This window comes from Sminthopsis crassicaudata, chromosome 3 (genome assembly GCF_048593235.1).
Source record: "Sminthopsis crassicaudata isolate SCR6 chromosome 3, ASM4859323v1, whole genome shotgun sequence".
Classification (NCBI taxonomy): domain Eukaryota; kingdom Metazoa; phylum Chordata; class Mammalia; order Dasyuromorphia; family Dasyuridae; genus Sminthopsis; species Sminthopsis crassicaudata.
Window position 1 is genome coordinate 652359855 of NC_133619.1, and position 18837 is coordinate 652378691.

Below are 18837 nucleotides of genomic sequence, written 5' to 3' on the forward strand. Positions count from 1 at the left end.
GATTATTACCCTCCTTTGGCACCTTTATCAATTTGCTAGTTGTGATGTAAAGCTTCAAGATTGTTTTGATGTGCATTTTTCTTATCAGTAGTGATTTTTTTTTTCATATGATTGATAAATCTTGTTTTAAATCTTGTTTTAAAAAACTGTTATTTCATACCTTATCTCTTGGAGAATGGCTTTGGCCTTAAATGTTTCTGTTAATTATCCATGTATCTTATATGTCAAATAGTTATCCAATAAATTTCATTTGAAAGAAAATTGTTTCCCAGTCAACTGCTTACCTTCCTATCCTAGAAATATTAATTTTATTTGTGAGGCAGCTTTTCAATTTTACATAAGAAAAATTTTTTTTCATATTTTTCAAATCCCTTGTTTGGTTAGAAATACATCTATCTATAGTTGTAAAAGCGATATGATCCACTTCTCTTCTAATATTTTTAATGGCATGATGTTTCATATTTAGTTCATATTTAATTTTGAATTTATTATAGGATATTATGCTTTAAGCCTAGTTATTTTTTTACCAGTTGGCTTTTCAGTTTTTCAAGAAGTTCTTATAAAATAGAGAATTATTTTTAAGTAATTTATCTTTTGGTATTTATCAAACATCAGGTTACTGATCTTTTTTTGGATTTTTGGTGTTTAATCTTATTTATCTTGTCTGCTCTATTGAACTTCTCTATTTCTAAATCAATGTCTAAGGGGGTTGGTGATTGCTGTTTTATGATATAGTTTGGGGCCTGGAAATTTTATTTCCCTTTTATTTTTGCCTATATTCCTATAAGCATTTCCCTTGATATTCTAGATCTTTTCCCTTCAAATAAAAGAAAAAAAAAGAAGTTATTTATCAAACACTATGTATCAGGCATAAGTACTAGAGATAAAAAATACAACAAAAAGAAAGTCCCTGACATTAAGGAGCTAACAATCCCTTTTTAAAAAATTATAGTTTTTTATTGACAGAACATATGTCTGAGTAATTTTTTACAACATTATCCCTTGCACTCACTTTTGTTCCGATTTTTCCTTTCCCTCCCTCCACCCCCTCCCTAGATGGCAAGCAGTCTTATACATGGAGCTAACAATCTCTTTAAAAAATATTCAGATTTTTTTTTCAGTTCCAAGTTTTCTCTTTTCTCCTACCTGCTCCCATATCTATTATGAAGAAAAGAAAAACAAAATCTATTTATATATGCCATATACACTGCAATAAAATAAATTTCCTCATTAGATATGGTTAAAAAAAAAAGATAAAGTGAAAGAGAAGAAAATGTGTTTTAATCTGCATTTTAAATCTCTAGCCAGAAGTGGATAAGCTGTTTCATCATGAGTCCTTTGGAATTGTGCTTGTTCATTGTATTGATTAGTTACTAATGCTTTCAAAGTTGATTATCTCTACAATATTGCTATTGCTATGTAAATTGTTCTCCTTTTACTTCATTTTGAATCAGTTTATACAAGTCTTCCCAGGTTTTTCTAGAACTATCTTTGTCCATTTCTTTCTAGATCTGTATAGAAATTTTTTTAAAGGAGAGATCATTATTTTTCCCCTTGGATCTCTATGATTTGTTCTTTAAACCACTGTTATTTAGGAGTTTTAAATTATGTCTCCACCTAGGCCTGTGTGCTTTGTTGGTACTCCTTGAATTTATAACTATTTTATTGCATTACGGTGTGTAAAAGATGTGCTGATATTGTTTCTGCCTTTTAACACTTGTTTGAAATATCCCCAGATCGTGATAAATTTGCATAAGTGTTCCTTAGCTTGGAACATTTACAAATAAGGAATATTTATACAAATAATGTTTTATATCAGCAGGCCCATTCAGAACCACCATACATCTTTTAGTTCTAATATCTTTAACAATTTGTTCAATTCTATACTTTCTCTTTATCTATTAGATTTGTTAACTGCTGAGAGAGAATATTATAATCTACTACTTTTATTGCACTATTATTTATGTCTTTTGGTAATTTAGTTAACTTTTCCTTTATGAACTTAGATGTTATGCATTTCAGAATATAGCCCCACTACTGATATTGATTTGTGGTCTTTGAGTTACCTTTTTTTCTTCTCTATCTCTCATTAGCTTCATTAACTACCTGAGAAACTGCAGATGACTCATATACCTCTATCTATCCAGTCCCAGTTTCTTTCCTAAATTTCAATCTTCATCATCAATCCCACTTTGTTTCAGCATAATGTATTTTCCTTGTTTGAGTGTTGACATTGTGAATTTTATTTTTACTTTGAATGTTTTTACATTATTGAAACTTATGCTTTTTAAAATTTACCACACATATAGCAAAGAACTGGAAAATGAGTAGATGCCCATCACTTGGGGAATGGCTGAACAAGTTGTGGCATATGAAAATAATGGAATATTACTGTTCTATAAAAATGATGAACAAGCTGATTTTAGAAAGGCCTGGAAAGATTTACATGAACTGATGCTGAGTGAAATAAATAGAATCAGGAATATGTTATATACAATAACAGCAGGAATGTGTGATGATCAACTATAAAAGATTTGGTTCTTTTGAGTGGTACAGTGATCTAAAGCAGTCCCAATAGACTTTGGACAGAAAATGTCATCTGCATCCAGAAAAAGAATGAAGGAGACTGAATATGTAGATCAACACATGCTATGTTTACTTCTTTTTTTCTGGTTTTTAAAAAATCTCTCCCATGTTTTTTCCCTTTTGCTCTGATTTTTTTCTCTCAACATGATTCATAAAGTAATGTGTATTAAAAATAAATAAATTTGCCAGAAAAAAACTTACCACACACATAGAAAATTATGTTCCATGTTTCCATTTTTATTCTGTTTATATCTTTGCTTCCTGGATATGTTTCTTGTAATCAACATCTTATAAGATTTTTTCTTTTCCAGTCTGTCATTTTCATTTTCATTTTCATTTCATGCATTCACATTCATATATGACATATGTATTCATATGACAATTCTTTTGGTTTTCAACTTTCCTAGCTTTGGAGTTTTACTTAAATTTATTATTTTTTCCTTATTCGTATTATTTAGTCAACCAACATTGTCTTGTTTCTAATTCTTTCCTTCTTATAATTGGTTAGTTCAAAATTCTCCCTCCCCATGTTTAACTTATTTTGTTTTGTTTTCTGTACTTCTTTTAAATATTTTTTACCTTGGTCTCTTCATTAATTTTCCTTCTTGTCAATTCCAAACTTTTCTTTGATTCACAAACTTTATATTTATTTGTTTTTTCTTTAATCTTTTTTGGTTCCTCAGATTCTAAAAAGTCCCTGAAGTCTTTGACCACTTCTCCACTATTCTCCCAGTAGGCATTTTCTGTTGCTAGCAATGCCTTCATCTCCATGACTTCATCCTCTGATTTTCTCCTAACCTCCATTCGAGAGTGCACTCATGCCCATCTTCATGTTCTCTTCAAACCAACTCATGATGTCTCAGAGCACCTTCCTTACTCTGTTTCCCTCTTAACTTTTCAGATCCCTTCTGTGTGCTTCAAATGTAAGCTCCTTGTAGGCTTCTATATTCTCTTTGCTTGTTCTGTTTTACTGGCATGCCTAGCATAGAATAGGCATTTAATAAATGTCTTATCTACCTATATTTCTATTTCTCATGGAGTAAAAGCTTCTAAAGAACCCAAGGTGAATCATCATTTATTCTAAGCCATCTCCATGTTATTGCTTTGTAGATCTTGCCTCTTCATCCCTTTATTCTGTTGTTTCTCACTCTTAGAAGTACCCCATCAACCTCATTGTAATATGTTCCCTCCCCATTCCTGCAGCCCAACTGGCCTTCTCTCTATTCTTATACAAGACCTCTTGTTTTCTTTCTCCTTTGCTAGTTCATTATCCTTATAAAATTTCATAATTGAAGCTGTTCCTGTTCTGGACTGCCTTCTCTTAGCTTTCAATTCTCTTCCATGGGGATTATAGCAATTCACTTTGATCTATTTATCATCTCTTTGCAGAAGACTCCCAAATAAACATATCCAGCCATAGTCTTTCTCCTAAATTCCAGTTTCACATTCCCAAATACTTCCTCACCTTTTCATGCTGTAGGTCCTATAGATATCTCAAATCAATGAATCCAAAACAGAACTTAGGATCTTTGGACTCAAACCAGTCTCTCTTCTGAATTTCTCTTTTTATGGAAAACATTTATCCAGTTGCTCAAATGAACAATCTTGGAATTTCCCTCATTCTCTCTCATTCCATATACCTAATCAATTGCCAAATTTTTGCCTTTACATCTTTCACAACTAGTTCCTTCGATCTATTCACATGGCCACGACCCAAATGAATGTTTTTATCAACTTTCATCTTAATTAATCTACTAGTCTTTTGATTGGTTTTTCAATTTTGCTTTTTGTTAGGATTATAAGGTGAGAACTCAGGTTGTCTGGGCAATTCTCTAGCTCAGAATTCACACCTTTAGTTCCCGCCTTTGAACTTCTGAGGAGGAGTTTACATATTTAAAGGAGTTTACACCTTTAAAAGGAGTTCTGAAAAGGAGTTTACACAACCTTTAAAAGGAGCAAGTTCATTGGTTGAAGTAATTTTCCCACAAGCCCCTGAGTTCTCACCTTGTAATCCTAACATCTCCCCCTTTCTTGACTTTTAAGTTGTTCTGAATGAATTATTATAGTTAAAGTTCTATGTAATAACCATTGGTAGTTTGATTTGTATAACTTTCAAATAGTAGATTGTCTTTTGGATCATATTGCCATTTTTCTTATCTTGACATAGACTAAATATAAAAACTGATTCCAATTATTTAAGCCTTCTTTTATCTCCATAAAGTTGTGTTTTTTTTTTCTTTCTGTTTTTCTTTTCCCTCTCTGATTCAGTATCTCAGTCTATCTCTAAGACTATGAGCACTAGCATAGGCCCCATCCATTACTGATCAACACAGGACATTTGGCATGCTTCTTGCCTTCCTTAATCAAGCTGGAAGACTTTCTGGGGTTCACCATATTGTTGCTGAACAAAATCTGGACATTTGATCAGATTAGCCCACTCCAGTTCAGAACTTCTAGGCTTAAGAAATCCACTAGCCTCAGCCTCCCTGTAGCTGGGATTATGAATATATACTACCACACTTTACATTGCTATAAATCTTGCATAGCTTCACAGAATGCCTATTTCCTCCCAGTTGCAAAAATGCTGAATTGTGCCATTTTAAGCTATTTTTAAAAATTCATAAATGTCCAATGGTTTCTTACATCTTGAGAGATATAAGGTGGTACTTCAAGAGGTCATATGGAATATGACATGGTCCCTCTCCTGGGGTCCATATGCTTGTTTTTGAAATATTTTGATAATTGTACTTAATCGACTTTTTTGATAACCTTGTGAATTTTATTTTTTGCATTTAAAAATATTATTCTGAAGGACTATTGATTAGAGAAATGCAAACTAAAAGAACTTTGAGGTATCGCTTCACACTTATCAGATATTAGCTAATATGAGAGAAAAAGAAAATGATAAATGATGGAGGAAATGTGGAAAAACTGGGACACTAATACGCTGTTGGCAAAGTTGTGACCTGATCCAACCATTCTGGAGAACAATGCCCAAAGGGCTACAAAACTGCATCCCCTTTGATCCAGCAATACCAGTACTAGATCTGCATTCTAAAGAGATCAACAAAAAAGGAAAGAGTGCATATATACAAAATTATTTAAAGCAGCTCTTTTTGTAAAAGTATGCCCATCAACTGCAGAATGGCTGAATAAGATATTATATGTGATTGTGATGGAATATTTTTGTGCTATAAGAAATGATCAGCAGAATCCTACCAAATAACCTGGGAAGACTTACATGAATTGATGCAAAGTGAAGTAAGAAGAATCAGTAGAACATTATACACAGTAATTAAATTAAATCAAAAATTAAAGATCGATTGTGAATGACTTAGCTGCTCTTGGTAGTAAAATAGTACTAAAGTACTCTGAAGGACATATGATGGAAAATGCTGTTCACTTTCAGAGAAAGAACTGATTGAGTTTGAATGCAAATTGAAGCATACTTTAAAAAAACTTTATTTTTTAATTTTTTGCAACATCACTAATATGGAAATATATTTTGTGTGCCTGAATATGTATATGAATATGCATGCTTGCTTTCCCAATGAGGGGGAAGTGGATGGAAGGAGAGAATTTGGAACAAAAAAAAACCCAATAAACTTTTGTTTACATATAATTGAGAAAAAAGAAAAATTAAATGGAATAAAAAAATGTAGTCTGAGGATTATATCTCAGAAACACTACAAATCAAGAGTTGATTTGTTTTACTGATTGTCTAGATTTAATAAAATGGAAAAAATGTTAATAATGCATATTAAATTTAAATCTGCCTGACATCAAATATCTTCTTTTTTGGAGAGTTGGTTGTTAGTATTCAATAGCATATCTCTGGGAACTATGACACAAAACAAGATTAAGCACCCCTAGTATATTGGATAGAAAACCGGTCTCACAATCGAGAGGTCCTGAATTCAAGTCCTATTCCTGACAAAATGGCTACCTGACCCTCCTTAAGTCATATAAGTACCAAGTGACCCAAAGTCTGTAAAACTCTAAGTTGGACAGAAGGGTTTGCTGTATTGTAAGAAGCTCAGAGGGAAGCTCCTTTCTTGTTATTCACTCATTCAGGTGGGTCCAACTCTTTGTGACCACATCAATGATCAGAAGTCTAGTTTATAGGACCTGCTTGTGTGCTACCTTTTGAGACTTGCTAGTGTTTAAATAGGGTTTTTACTCACATATTCTTTTTGAATTCTGGGAAAGAAGAACATAGGAGAAACAAGGGAGAGGCCTTTCCTCTCACAATGGAAATGGAGGACAAGGAACACAAATGAAGAGATGAACCAGGTCTAGAGAGGCTGACTATAGATAATAGTGCAGGGAGAAAACTCCCAAAGGTATAGCTGCAGAAGAAGAAATTGAGAATCTCATCATGGTCTAAAGGGCCATTTTAGAGCATTTTAGACCACATGGGATGTCAGTTGGACATCTGTTAATTAACGCTGCTAATCCTGAGATACTTGATGTGTTTGTTACCTGCCCTCTCATCCAGCACTGAGATGCTGTGAGATGGTGGTTGGTACTGCAGTACCACCTCTTCAGTTATAATGTGGGGTGCCGGGCAGGCTCTGGGACCCTCGCCAAGGCTAGGTCACTGGCTTTACATCCCAAGGGCTCTCCCAATCATAGGACCACCAGAAGGCTCAGATGGCAGGGAGTGGACACCAGCCTCAGGCCTTTCCAAATGTGTCCCACAAGAGGGTTTTTTCCAGAGGCAAGAAGATGAAAGCATTTTTGCCATATTAGTCACATTTAACTAAAAGGTCCACATATTACCTGAAGTAGAATCATCAAGAGTAGGGATTTCTTACTTTTTGTCTTTCCATATCTAATGATTAGTACGATGACTTACATGAACAGATCACTTAATGTCTGTAGAAACTTACTTCTATTTCATCCATTCTACAGATGGAACACTGGGCTTGGAGTCAGGGAGACCTGGATTCCTATTCAGTCTCAAGACACTTCCTAGCTATATGTCTGAGGAAATCATTAATTTCTTAGTCTCATTTTCCTGATCTGAAAAATAGCACTGACTTTCCAGGTTTGTTGTGAAAATATTTGTAAAGCACTTTACCTTTTTTTTTTTTTTTGCTGAGGCAATTGGGGTTAAGTGACTTGCCCAGGGTCACATAGTCAGGAAGTGTTAAGTGTCTGAGACCAGATTTGAACTCAGGTCCTCTTGATGTCAGAGCACTTTACCATTCTCAAAGCACTAAATATTAGCAAATGTTATTCATAAGGCTTCTTCTCAAAAGGAATATTCTTTTGTCTAACAAATTCTGAGCCCTTGGTATGGCTTCCCACATTAATTCTATCCCTAACTTCTCTCTAGTATGAATTCTCTGATGTTCCTACAGTAAGGGACGAGCTCTGGCAGAAGATCTCCTCATCCTCATTACATTTGCTTCATTCCAATCTGACTAGACATATATTTGAGAAAGTTTCTGTTCCATTTGAATCCTGCCCATCCTGCGAATTACATTTATACAATTTTAATCTGGCTTGAATTATCAGAAGTTTAAGAAATGAACTTCATATGAAGGCCTTCCCATATTCATTACATGTATAAAAACGTTTCACCAGAAAGGATTTTCTGATGGTTAATAATTTCTGTGTCCTGACTGAAGACCTTCCCAAACTCATTGCATTCGTAAGCTTTCTCACCACTGTGAAGTCTCTGATGGTAAACAAGAGGGGAGTGTTGGACAAAGGCTTTCCCACAGCCGTTCCACTCTCGGGACTTCTCTCTACTGTGAATTCTCTTATGCACAGTAAGGTGTCCACTCTGACTGAAAGCCTTCCAGCACTCATTACATTTATAAGGCTTCTCTCCAGTGTGGATTCTCCGATGGCAGATAAGGGCTGTGTGCTGGATGAAAGCTTTACCACATTCGTGACACTCGTGAGGTTTTTCTCGGCTGTGGATTCGCTTATGTAAGACGAGGGATGAGTTCTGGGTGAAGGCCTTCCCGCATTCATCGCACTTATACGGCTTCTCTCCAGTGTGAATTATTTGGTGTCTAATGAGTTCGGAGTTCCAGCTGAAAGTCTTCCCACACTGACTGCACTCGTAAGGTTTCTCTCGGGTGTGAGTACTGTGATGCACAGTGAGGGATGAACTCCGGGTGAAGGCCTTCCCACATTCATCGCACTTATACGGCTTCTCCCCGGTGTGGATCCTCTGATGTAAAGTAAGAGATGAGCTCTGGGTGAAGGCCTTCCCACATTCGCTACACACGTAGGGCTTCTCTCCAGTGTGAATTATCTGATGTCTAATCAGTTCTGAGTTCCAGACAAAGGCCTTCCCACACTCACTGCATTCGTAAGGCTTCTCTCCGGTATGGATTTTCTGATGTCTAGTAAGTTCGGAGCTCTGGCTAAAGGCCTTCCCACATTCAAAACAGTCATATGGTTTCTCTCTGGCACGAATTTTCTGATGGGCAATCAGTGATAAGTGATCGATGGAGCCATCCCCGTACTCAGTGCTTGCATAATCCTTCTCCCCATCATGAATTTTCTGGTGGTAAATCAGCTCTGCATTTTGACTGAAGGTCTTCCCACCCTGGCTATCTTCTGCATGAAGCTGGGGGTGTTCAGTAAGGGTTGTGCCCCAGCTAAAGGCTATCTCACATTGATTATATTTATAAGCGTTCACCCCTGTATGTTTGCCATAATACTGAGTATGATTTGGCTGATAACTTAGGGGTTTCCCACATTCATTGTACCTGTCAAGCTCTTTCCTGGATGCCCTTTTAGTATATTGAGTTAGGTAGGAATAGGGTGGGAAGATGCAGCCATGTGGATCACCTCCATTATGGCTGTCAGCTGCAGGAATGCTCCCTTGGAGACAAAGGCCCGACCCCCGACCGAAGCTTATTCCAAATTTATTACATTGCTGGTCTCTTCCTCTGCCTACAGTTTTTCTGGGGGCAATTGCTAATTTCGTGGAAGGATTGTCCTGGCTGTCGTGCTTCTTCACCGACTCAATATCACAAGCCAAGGTTTCTCCCGATTCCAACTTCCGAGGATTGTTGCTGATGACATTCTTCCAGGATGACTCCTTTGGAGAAATGTACTGCTCTGGAGTAGATCCTTTGATTTTAGGCCTTAGCTCCCAATCTGAAGGAAAGAAAAACATAAATATATCTTCTTTCTCCAAATGGCGAAATGAAATGACTTTATCTTTAGTCTCACTTCATTTCTCAAATAGGAGAGAATACTCTTGATCTCTGAAATGGCAGATAATTTGCTAATTAAGTCTCACAACCACACTTTCAAAGAGGGATTTACTTTACAAAGGACATTCAAATACATGATAACCCCGAGACTTTCCAGCTTCCCTGCAACAGAAGCAGGGAAGAGATGATTACTGTGCTTATAGATGAGTAAAGTGAGGCACAGAATGGTCAAAGAGATGACCAATCTCATTGTGCCCAAGGGCCCTGCTGGGACACAAGAACTGAGATCTCATGTGGTCCAGTGTCAACCTTCAGTACAGAGAGAAGCCAAATATGTTCAAGGTGTAGATAATGTATGTGGAGGCAGCCCTTCACAACCCAAAGGAGATGGTAGAGATGTACAAGTTACCATTATCATTCTCAGGAAGCAATGCTGGCTCTCAAATCTTTTTCTGAAGAGCTATTGAATGAATTGTTTTCAGGATACACTTCCACCAGTTAATTTTTTTTTAAAATCCCAATACTGAAGTGAAAACATATCCCAACTATTTTTCTTTTTATTCTAATTAGTCCAACATTCTCACTTGTTGCCCCCTTCTGTCCACTCCTGATCACCTAGTCATGCAAAGAAGCATGTTTTGTTATAGAGCTTTACCTCATCCTTTTAATTATCCCATCATGGCCCACAGAGAAGTGAAAATCTCCTTGCTTTCTCGTATCCCTTTTAGGGTTTGGCAAAGTGACACAGAATTATTAAGCAATGGAAAAATAGGTAAAAAATATGACTTCTGTCCAAAGAGCATCCTAAAGAACGGAGGAGAAAGAATTGAGCCTTAATGAAGACTTCATTTTCTCCTAGGAAATATTAGGAAAATATATTTTCAGGAATTAGATTATAACTTCAGCTTAGTTAGCCCCTCTCACAGCCAGTGACTCTTACAAGACTTTTGCAAAAGAGAGAAACTTGGGACTGACAATTAATCGTTATATGGGGAGGAGTCTGTGAACTGAGAGAGGACCAACAACATCATTCTGGAAGAGACCTAGATGAATAAGAGACAATTAACTACCATGAGACAAGTCTACAAGGAAGTTGAAGAGTTAACTGTCATCTTTTAAAGCTGTTAACTGCTATAGGGTAAAGAAGATATTGTATGGAGAAAACAGAAGAGAGTTCATGAGAAGAAAGAGTTTAACATTCTTTCACCCTTGATGAGAAGACTGAATTAAATCTTATTTTGCAGAGAAAGCAGTTAGTTGACATTTCCAAGGAGAATTGAATCAAATATTTTAACCCAGGGATCTAACGTCTCTAGAGTTAGCAGTCGATAAGTGAGAAGAAAATGACTTTTTCCTTCATCCATTTTCCTAGAGCATAGGGGTGACGTTGGTCATGACTATCATCAAATTTAAAACTTATTCTTTTACAATTCTTTCTACAATTCTTTACAACAATCTGCAACTCTTAATAAATTGTATAGCTAGTAACAGTCATATGTGTTATACCTTTCAGATTGGGATTTTAGAGTGAAAGAGGAGAAATAACTTAAAAGAAAATTTTCTCTTAATTCTAGTTAATTCACTGATTAACTAATTAATTATAGAGATTTTACATTTTAATAATTTCATGACATTAGCATAAGAATATACACCTGGTCAGAGAAAGAATAAGGTCATGAGCTCCTATCAAAGGGTTAGGGTGTTTGTCCTCCAGAGGATGAGAGGGATTGGTTGATATTCTCACACTCCCAGTAGGAGTTGCTACACTGTGGGTCCTGTTTTATCTCTATGTGCTGTAGAGATAAAGAAGCCCTAAGAAAGACTCAGTGCTTGACAACACAGGTTCTTCCCAATTAGAGCGGGTGGGGAGAACTTTGAGGAGAGTTTCTTCTCCAACATTTCCAGGAAATGATTATTTGTGCTAATGCCCACAGTGGGCTGGTTGCACTCACTCACCTGCAAGGGAAGCTCTTGGGCCTTCTCTCTCCAGCATCCATGGGGCATCACCCCGCTCCAACTGGGAGACCTCATGTGGTTTGCAAACTGGAAGCCCTGCTCATGGTAAATAGGGAACTGCTGAGAAGAGAGGGAACCTCAGAATTCAGTCCTTTCCAGGGAAAGCATCCCATGCTAAGAAGTATCAGACCATTGTGTGCAGGACTCCTGAAGGATAATGGGTATGGTGTTCCTTGGAAGTTTTGAAGGGGAAGGGGGAAGAAAAATGGGGAGTGTGGATCATTCAGCCAATTTAGAATCAGAAAGAAAATTAGGCCATCCATCCATCTCCCTCATGGGGAACACGAACATTTCCCATCTTCCAGTATTTGCACTGGGATCTGGGGAAATTGGATTGTGAGATGGACGGACCTCAGGGGCCACTGTCCTGATTTTACAGACAAGGGAGGGAATAGCTTGGCTGCTGGGGCCTTTCAGAGCAGACAGACTTCTCCTCTTGGAGCCAGGAAGGCGTGAGGAGCTGTGTGACCCTGGGCAAGGCAGGGGCAGCTGCCCCACAGGGATGCTGTGAGGATAAAATGAGTGCCAAGAGGGGAGCTGGAGTAAGGTGCCCCAAAGGATCATGGATCTCTCTAACACTGGGGGGAAGGGACAGGGCAAAGAGGCTGGGGCTGGGAGGTGGGGGAGGCAGCCCTTACCCAGGGAAGCCAGATTCCTGTAGTTCTCCAGCATCACTTCCCTGTACAGTTTCTTCTGAGAGGCATCCAAGAAGCCCCACTCCTCCTGGCTGAAATCCACAGCCACATCTCTGAAGGACACAGACTCCTGGGGGAGACAGAAGGAGCTTTAGGGGTCACCTGGATCTCCTTTTTCTGAGGTGCTGACCAGTACTTTGCCCAAAGGCCACACTGCACTAAGGGAAGCCGAGTCCCAGACCTAGCTCCATCCACTCCTCCATCCCCTTAGCGAGTTGCAAGGAAGCCCTGACCTCACGCCAATGGCCAGATCGCCCAACTATGGACACGCTATATTCTATTCTCACACACAGCAGTTACATCCGAGAAGCAATTACATCAAAGATTAATTTCTAGGTAGAGATACCATAGCAAACACTCTCCATTCCCAACTGGTGCCCTTTCTTTCTTTTTCAATTTATAGCATTTTCTTTCCGATTAAATGTAAAGATAATTTTCAACATTTATTTTTGTGAAATTTCGAGTTCCATATTTTTCTTTTCCCCTCCATCTCCCTCTCTAAGACAGACAGGTTATATATGTACAGTCATGTTAGATATATTTCCATATTAGTCTTATTATGCAAGAAAAATCAGAACAAAAGGGAAAAACCACGAGAAAGAAAAAAATGAAAAGAGTCTGCTTTGATCTGCACTCAGTCTCCGTAGTTGTCTCTCTGGATGTGGAGGATATTTCCCAACCCACCCGGATTGCCGTATTGCTGAGAAGAGGTAAGGGGGTCACAGCTGATCCTCACCCACTGTTGCTGTTTCAGTGTACAATGTTCTTCTGGTTCTGCTCGCTTTACTCAGTAACCGCTGCTGTTTCTACTGGATCAGGAGACCCCACTGAAAATGTCTTACTAATCAGGTCAAGGACTGAATTAAAATCCCACCCCAGACCCTTGCTAGATGTGTGATCTTGGACAAGCCATTTCATTTTTAATCTCCCTTAGCTTTCCAAGCTCCTAATACCCAGGGTTGTCATGAGGATCAAGAGAGATCATATTTGAAAAGTGTTTTGAAAATCTTCAAGCTTTCAAAATGTTAGTTGTAGTTATTAGTAATCCCACAACTTTACAGAAATTAATTTAAACCATCTGACTGTGGATGGAGAGTAGATAACGGTGTTTTGGTACCCATCATGTCCTGCTCCCTCTCGTCTCATTATATTTAGTCTAAGATTCCATCCTGAAGATGCCATTCAACCCATTATTTCTCCTCTGTCATCTTCACATCTGGGAAGTCTTGATCCCAGACACTGAGGCAAAGCACTGAGCCTTGGGGCTGTCCAACAAAGACCTTTGTTCTAGTCTGACACTTACCCACCGAGGGCTGCTCTTTTCTTCTGGCCATTCAACCAATTCCAAACCTTCCTTAGACCATTAGCTAGCCCACATCCTCCCAACTTCTCTCTCTCAACAACACGGGAACCAAATGACTCGTTTCAAAAGCCAGCCAAGTTCCAGTTGGGGAATTTCCTGATCTACCCTTAGAGTAACCAGGCCGGTTACTGACCCATTCATGGCTCTTTGGGACCACTGCTGCCCTATCTAGATGTTTTAAGGGAATACTGCATATGGCATCTATGAATTAGACAATAATGCAACGATATGGAATCAAAACCGGCTGGCCAAACGCAAAGAGTTGATGTTAATGGTTCACTGTCAACACGGCAGAAAGTTTTCAGTCCAAGACTCTCTCCCCTCCTCAGGGATTGATGCTCGGTTCTGTGTAGTTTAACTTATTCTTAGTGGCTTGAAATAATATATTAAAAAAAATAAATGCAGGCCCATAACATTTGCAAATAACATAAAACTCAGTCTGAGCTAATGCAGTGGATGATAGACTCAGAATCTAAAAGGAGTCTGACAGGCTCGAGTATTGGACTGAAAGCAATTGCTCTAACTTTGAAGAACGTAAATCTGGATATATGTGACCACTTTATGGAATACATTATTTGCACTAATTGGCACTTGGCTGTATCATTTTCTCTTTCATTCTTCCCTTTTTTTGGGTGTAAGGATAAAGGAGAGAGGATTATATAATCAGGAAACTCACTACTGAGATAACCTCATCTTTCTGGATGCTGGGAATCCACTTCTTCAGGCTCTTTCCTCTGGATCTCTGCCTCTGGGATTGGAGGGTGGAACCGTGAACTCCGAACCCTCATTTAAGTTGAGAGCTCAGCTCACACAAGCCTGGATTTCTCACCCGAGTACTACTTAGGGGCTTCTCTTGTTGACTTTTCTACCAAGTCTCCAGGAAGATAACTATTGGAATTACCTCCCTTACGCCCAAAACACACACTTTTCAGTTTCCTTTTAGGGTGTGTTTTCCTGTATGAGGGCATAAACACCTTTAGGGCAGGGTCTTTTCTACAAAAAGTGGTCAATAGACATTTAAGGAACTATGTTCCAGACACTATAGATACAGAAAAAAATGCCATATGCTGTGCGATGGGAGCCGCCGGCCAGTGGCTGCTGGAGGTCTAACTCGGACCTGGAGAATGGGAGGAGGAGGAGGATACAAGGAGCTGAGAGGCAGTTGCTGTTCTCTGACTTCCTGACTGAGAGGCAGTTGCGTTGTCTGCCATACCTCCAGCAGCCACTGGCAGGCGGCTTCCGTAGCACAGCATATGACAATTTTTTCCTTGTATCTATAATGTCTGGAACATAGTTCCTTAAATGTCTATTGACCACTTTTCGTAGAACAGGTATTAATTGCTCTTCAATAGATTCATATAAGCTATTTTATTTCTTTAGTTAATTCAAACTTCTTTTTGAAATAAGATTGATTAGGAGGCCCTGTATTTTGAAAACTTTGAAAAGGACATTGACTATGCTGAAATATAATTATCTCAATGTTTAAGAACAACATTTTGGGGCAGCTAGGTGGTGCAGTGGATACAGTGCTGGTTCTAGAGTCAAGAATACCTGAGTTCAAATCCAGTCTCAGATACTTACTAGCTGTGTGACCCTAGAGGAGCCATTAAAAAAACAAACAAACAAAAAAAAAAACACTTTAAAAAAACTTTTTTTTTAAGACTTCTAAAAAGAATTTTTTTTAAACAGGAGTTATCTGTTTGCCTCAGTTTCCACATATGTAAAATGAGCTGGGGAAAGAAATGGAAAACCACAGCAAGAAAACCCCAAGTCGGGTCACAAAGAGTTGGACATGACTGAAATGACTGGACTAGGACAACAAAGCATCTCTGCTTTAAAGGGGGGAAAAGGCTCAACAGCTTTTCTTTTCCCAGTCTCTCCCAGTGCCAGAAATAACCATGTTTGCTGGCGTCGGTGGCCTCCGGTTTGGTCACGCAACTGGGATGGGCTAGGGGTGTTGGCGTCACTGCGTTGGAGTCAGGGATGGCGTGTCCAACTGTGGCTGCTCAGGCCAATATAAGCTTGGAAGGCAAACAGTCTGGAAGGACAACCGGAGTGGGGACGCTTCTAAAGCTGCCCAGCTCTTGTTTCTTTTGAGCTACTTGCTTGGCAACAGCTTGGGAATGCAGGGATGACAGTTCTGGAGGCAAAAGTCAAGATGCTGGGCACTTTGGACCAGGAGCAAGCCCTTTTGTCCTTCTCTAGCCCCTTGCCCGTGGGGTGGAAGAGAACCGGGAAGTTGGTTAGCCATCCAGCAGTGAAATGGGGAAAATGGCATCCCGGATCAGTCCTGCTCTTCCCCGCAGTCAGCCAAAAAGAGGAGGAGTGGGATTTTGGAGGGTTGAGTCAAGATGGCCAGGTAAGACCGGGAAGCTGCTCTAGCCATCCCAGTTTTACTAAAAAACCACATGAACCCAAGCCACAGAGCCTGGAAAGACAGAGCCACGTAGGGATAAAGGGTACTATGGCCCCAACCTTAATCCAAGCCTGGGATTCTTAAACTCAAGCTCCCTCGATGGGAATGGATAAGTGGGGGTCAAATGGACTCACCTGGGCCATCTCTCTCCAGGTCCCAGGGGCCACTCCCTGCTGCTCCAAGCCTGCCTGGCTTTCCAAGGGCTATGCTGGGGGTAGAAAGAGTCATTAGGAGCTCCCAGGGAGACCCAATCCTGCCCAGAGCCCTGGGAAGCAAGGAAGGCCTCCCTCTATTCACTTACTGTTTGAAGCTGGGCGGCCAGCGCTGACTCACAATCCCCACAGTGGTCCGCATGGGGGCCCCCCATTCTCTCTGAAGGCCCCTAAAACTTACTGGCCGGCTGTCGACGGCCCTGCACCCCTCTACTCCAGAAGCCGAGCCCACAGACCTGACACTGAGGGCAAGGCCCCCTGGGAACTTCCCTCTCTGCAGGTCATTGATGGGAGGTTCAAAGGAAACCCAAGTCTCCCCAATATTTCTTCAGAAATTAAATTGGAGGGGGGTCCGAGATATCCAACCCCCCAGGGGAAGCAATGGGGATCCACCTGGAAACGAAAACACCCTGAAAACAACCTCAGACCATCCCCTCCGGTCCCTGCCTTTGCCTAAGCTTGCCCTGTGGAGATCTGGGGGAGGGGTGTGACTCTCCTCAAGCCGCTCTCAGTGCCCACCCCAGACCCCAGCTGACCCCGAAGGGGACCTCAGGAGAGGGGCTCTGGAGAAGAGATGAGGGCCTGCGGGAGAGGGGGCATGGAGGGGGCAGGAAGCTGCGGTCTAGCTCTAAGGGGCAACACGGGTCACTGGGGGGCAGGGAGGGCAGGGTTCTTGAGTCCAGAGGGACTCAGTTTACCTCAAGGGCCCTTAAAGGAGGATGAGGAGCAAGCAATATCTGGGCCCCGGGGGTAGGGGGGGAAGAGTCACGCTGGGGTCTGGGGCAAACCTGGGAGGAAGAGGAGGAGGGGGAGGAGGGGAGCCAGGAGGCATCTGGGTGCTGGCCAGGGGATGTGCGGGATGGGGCGCGTGCGTGTGTGTGTGCGCGCGCGCGTGTGCGTGAAGGGGACGGCACTTTGCGGGGGATGGATGACAGAGGGCGCCTGGAGGGGGGGGTGGGGGTCACAGGGACATTTGGTCGAGGAGGGTAAGGGGGGCAGGGGGCACCTGGGATGGGGGTGGGGGTCACAGGGGAGGCCTGGTCCCCGGGGAAGCACTGGGCGCCCGGGTCTGAAGGGGGCGGACCGGGGCAGGACTCACCTGGCTGCTACGGAGAGATGGATGAGAAAGAGGAAATGGAAGAAGAGTCCATAGCGGGGGGTTCTGGGAAATGTAGTCCGAGGAGCAGAAAAGACTGCTGCGCATGCCCTGGAGCAAGGCCACAGCAAGCTGGGGAGACTGAGCCTCTGGCTCAAAGTCATACTCAAAGAATACTTAAAGAAACCCCCTCCCCCGTGAGGGAAGCAGCCAGGATAAAAGAAGACCTGGGGGTCGCAGTGGAGTCTCTCCCCACCTGACCTTATCTGTCCTCAGTTCTGGATGCGAGGACAACCTCTGGGTACGGGGGCAGCCCGGGGGGGTGAAGGTTCACGTCTGCCCTCCCCACCAAGGTATCCTACTGTGTGACCTGGGGTCTCTCTCCGGGCCTCAGTTTCCTAATCTGTAAGATGAGCCCCTTGAACCAGTCGGCCTTAGCGTTGCCTTTCTGCTCCAGTCTGCGAGCCTTGTAAAGGGGCAGTGGGGGGGGGCACCCTGTCTGAAGGAGGGGGGTCTTCACTGCTCTCCTGGGCATCCTTCTTTCATCAGTCAAAGGGATCTTCTTAAAACAGGTCTCACCAAGTCAGCGCACCCCCCCAAAACTCCAGTGGCTCCCCATTACCTCCAAGGTCAAATATAAAATCCTACATCAAATGAACAACCGTGGTAAAGAGCTCAGCACGGTTCTTGACATACAGTAGGAGCTAGATAAATGCCCCCTCTTTTCCCCAAGCCCGTTCCCTAGCCAGCTTCTAGCAGCACTTCTTTCTACAGATTATGCAGTTTGGGAACCCTGGCAGTAGACCCTCCGGCTCTGCCCAATGGGTCAGGCCCGGAATGCCCAGAAGGGTCTGGCCCGAAGGCCCGCTGCATGCTCCCCTGTTCTCTGAGGCGCCTGTGGTCTGCTCCCCATCTGCCTTGTGGACCCCCGCCATGCTCCTGTTTGTGGGACCCTCCCACTGGACTCCCCTCCTTTAAGGCAGGGACTGGCTTGTGTCTGCAGCCTCGGTGCTCAGCGTGGTGCCTGACACATCGTAGGCGCCTCATAAATGCTTGGTGACCAAGTCAGGTCACTGGGGCCGTCTTCAAGGAGTTGAGGAGCTACTATGGGAAAGGGGAAATGGGATTGGTTTCCTCTGAGTCCCGAGACTAAATCAGGAATAACTGACGAGAGGGGGGTGGGGATGGGGTAGAGAAGTTGCAAAGAGGCAAATTTAAGCATGGTGTCAGGAAAGGAACAAGCATTTATTAAGCACTGTGCTAAGC

General features: G+C 41.4%; 1 protein-coding gene across 2 annotated transcripts; it reads right to left on the reverse strand.

The window, feature by feature from the left end:
- Window positions 1–1046: 1046 nt before the first annotated feature.
- On the reverse strand, window positions 1047–17616 carry LOC141564679 (uncharacterized). Of its 2 annotated transcripts, none has more exons than XM_074307436.1 (5): window positions 17575–17616; window positions 16398–16471; window positions 12428–12554; window positions 11730–11825; window positions 1047–9714 (listed from the first exon to the last, which is right to left on the reverse strand). In XM_074307436.1, the coding sequence occupies exons 2-5, from the start codon at window positions 16404–16406 to the stop codon at window positions 8153–8155; spliced, it is 1794 nt and encodes a 597-aa protein (XP_074163537.1). In that variant the 5' UTR covers window positions 16407–16471; window positions 17575–17616; the 3' UTR covers window positions 1047–8152. The 2 variants fall into 2 exon arrangements, with proteins under 2 accessions (XP_074163537.1, XP_074163538.1); XM_074307437.1 differs by lacking the exon at window positions 17575–17616 and adding an exon at window positions 16565–17279.
- Window positions 17617–18837: the final 1221 nt, after the last annotated feature.

Bases quoted from the DNA above. Each gene is read 5' to 3' on its own strand.
- LOC141564679 (XM_074307436.1), bottom strand. The intron at 11,826-12,427 runs GTAAGGGCTGCC...TACCATGAGCAG, and splicing joins CAGGAATCTGGCTTCCCTGG to GGCTTCCAGTTTGCAAACCA. The intron at 9,715-11,729 runs GTGAGTGAGTGC...TCTTTCCTTCAG, and splicing joins CCCAAGAGCTTCCCTTGCAG to ATTGGGAGCTAAGGCCTAAA.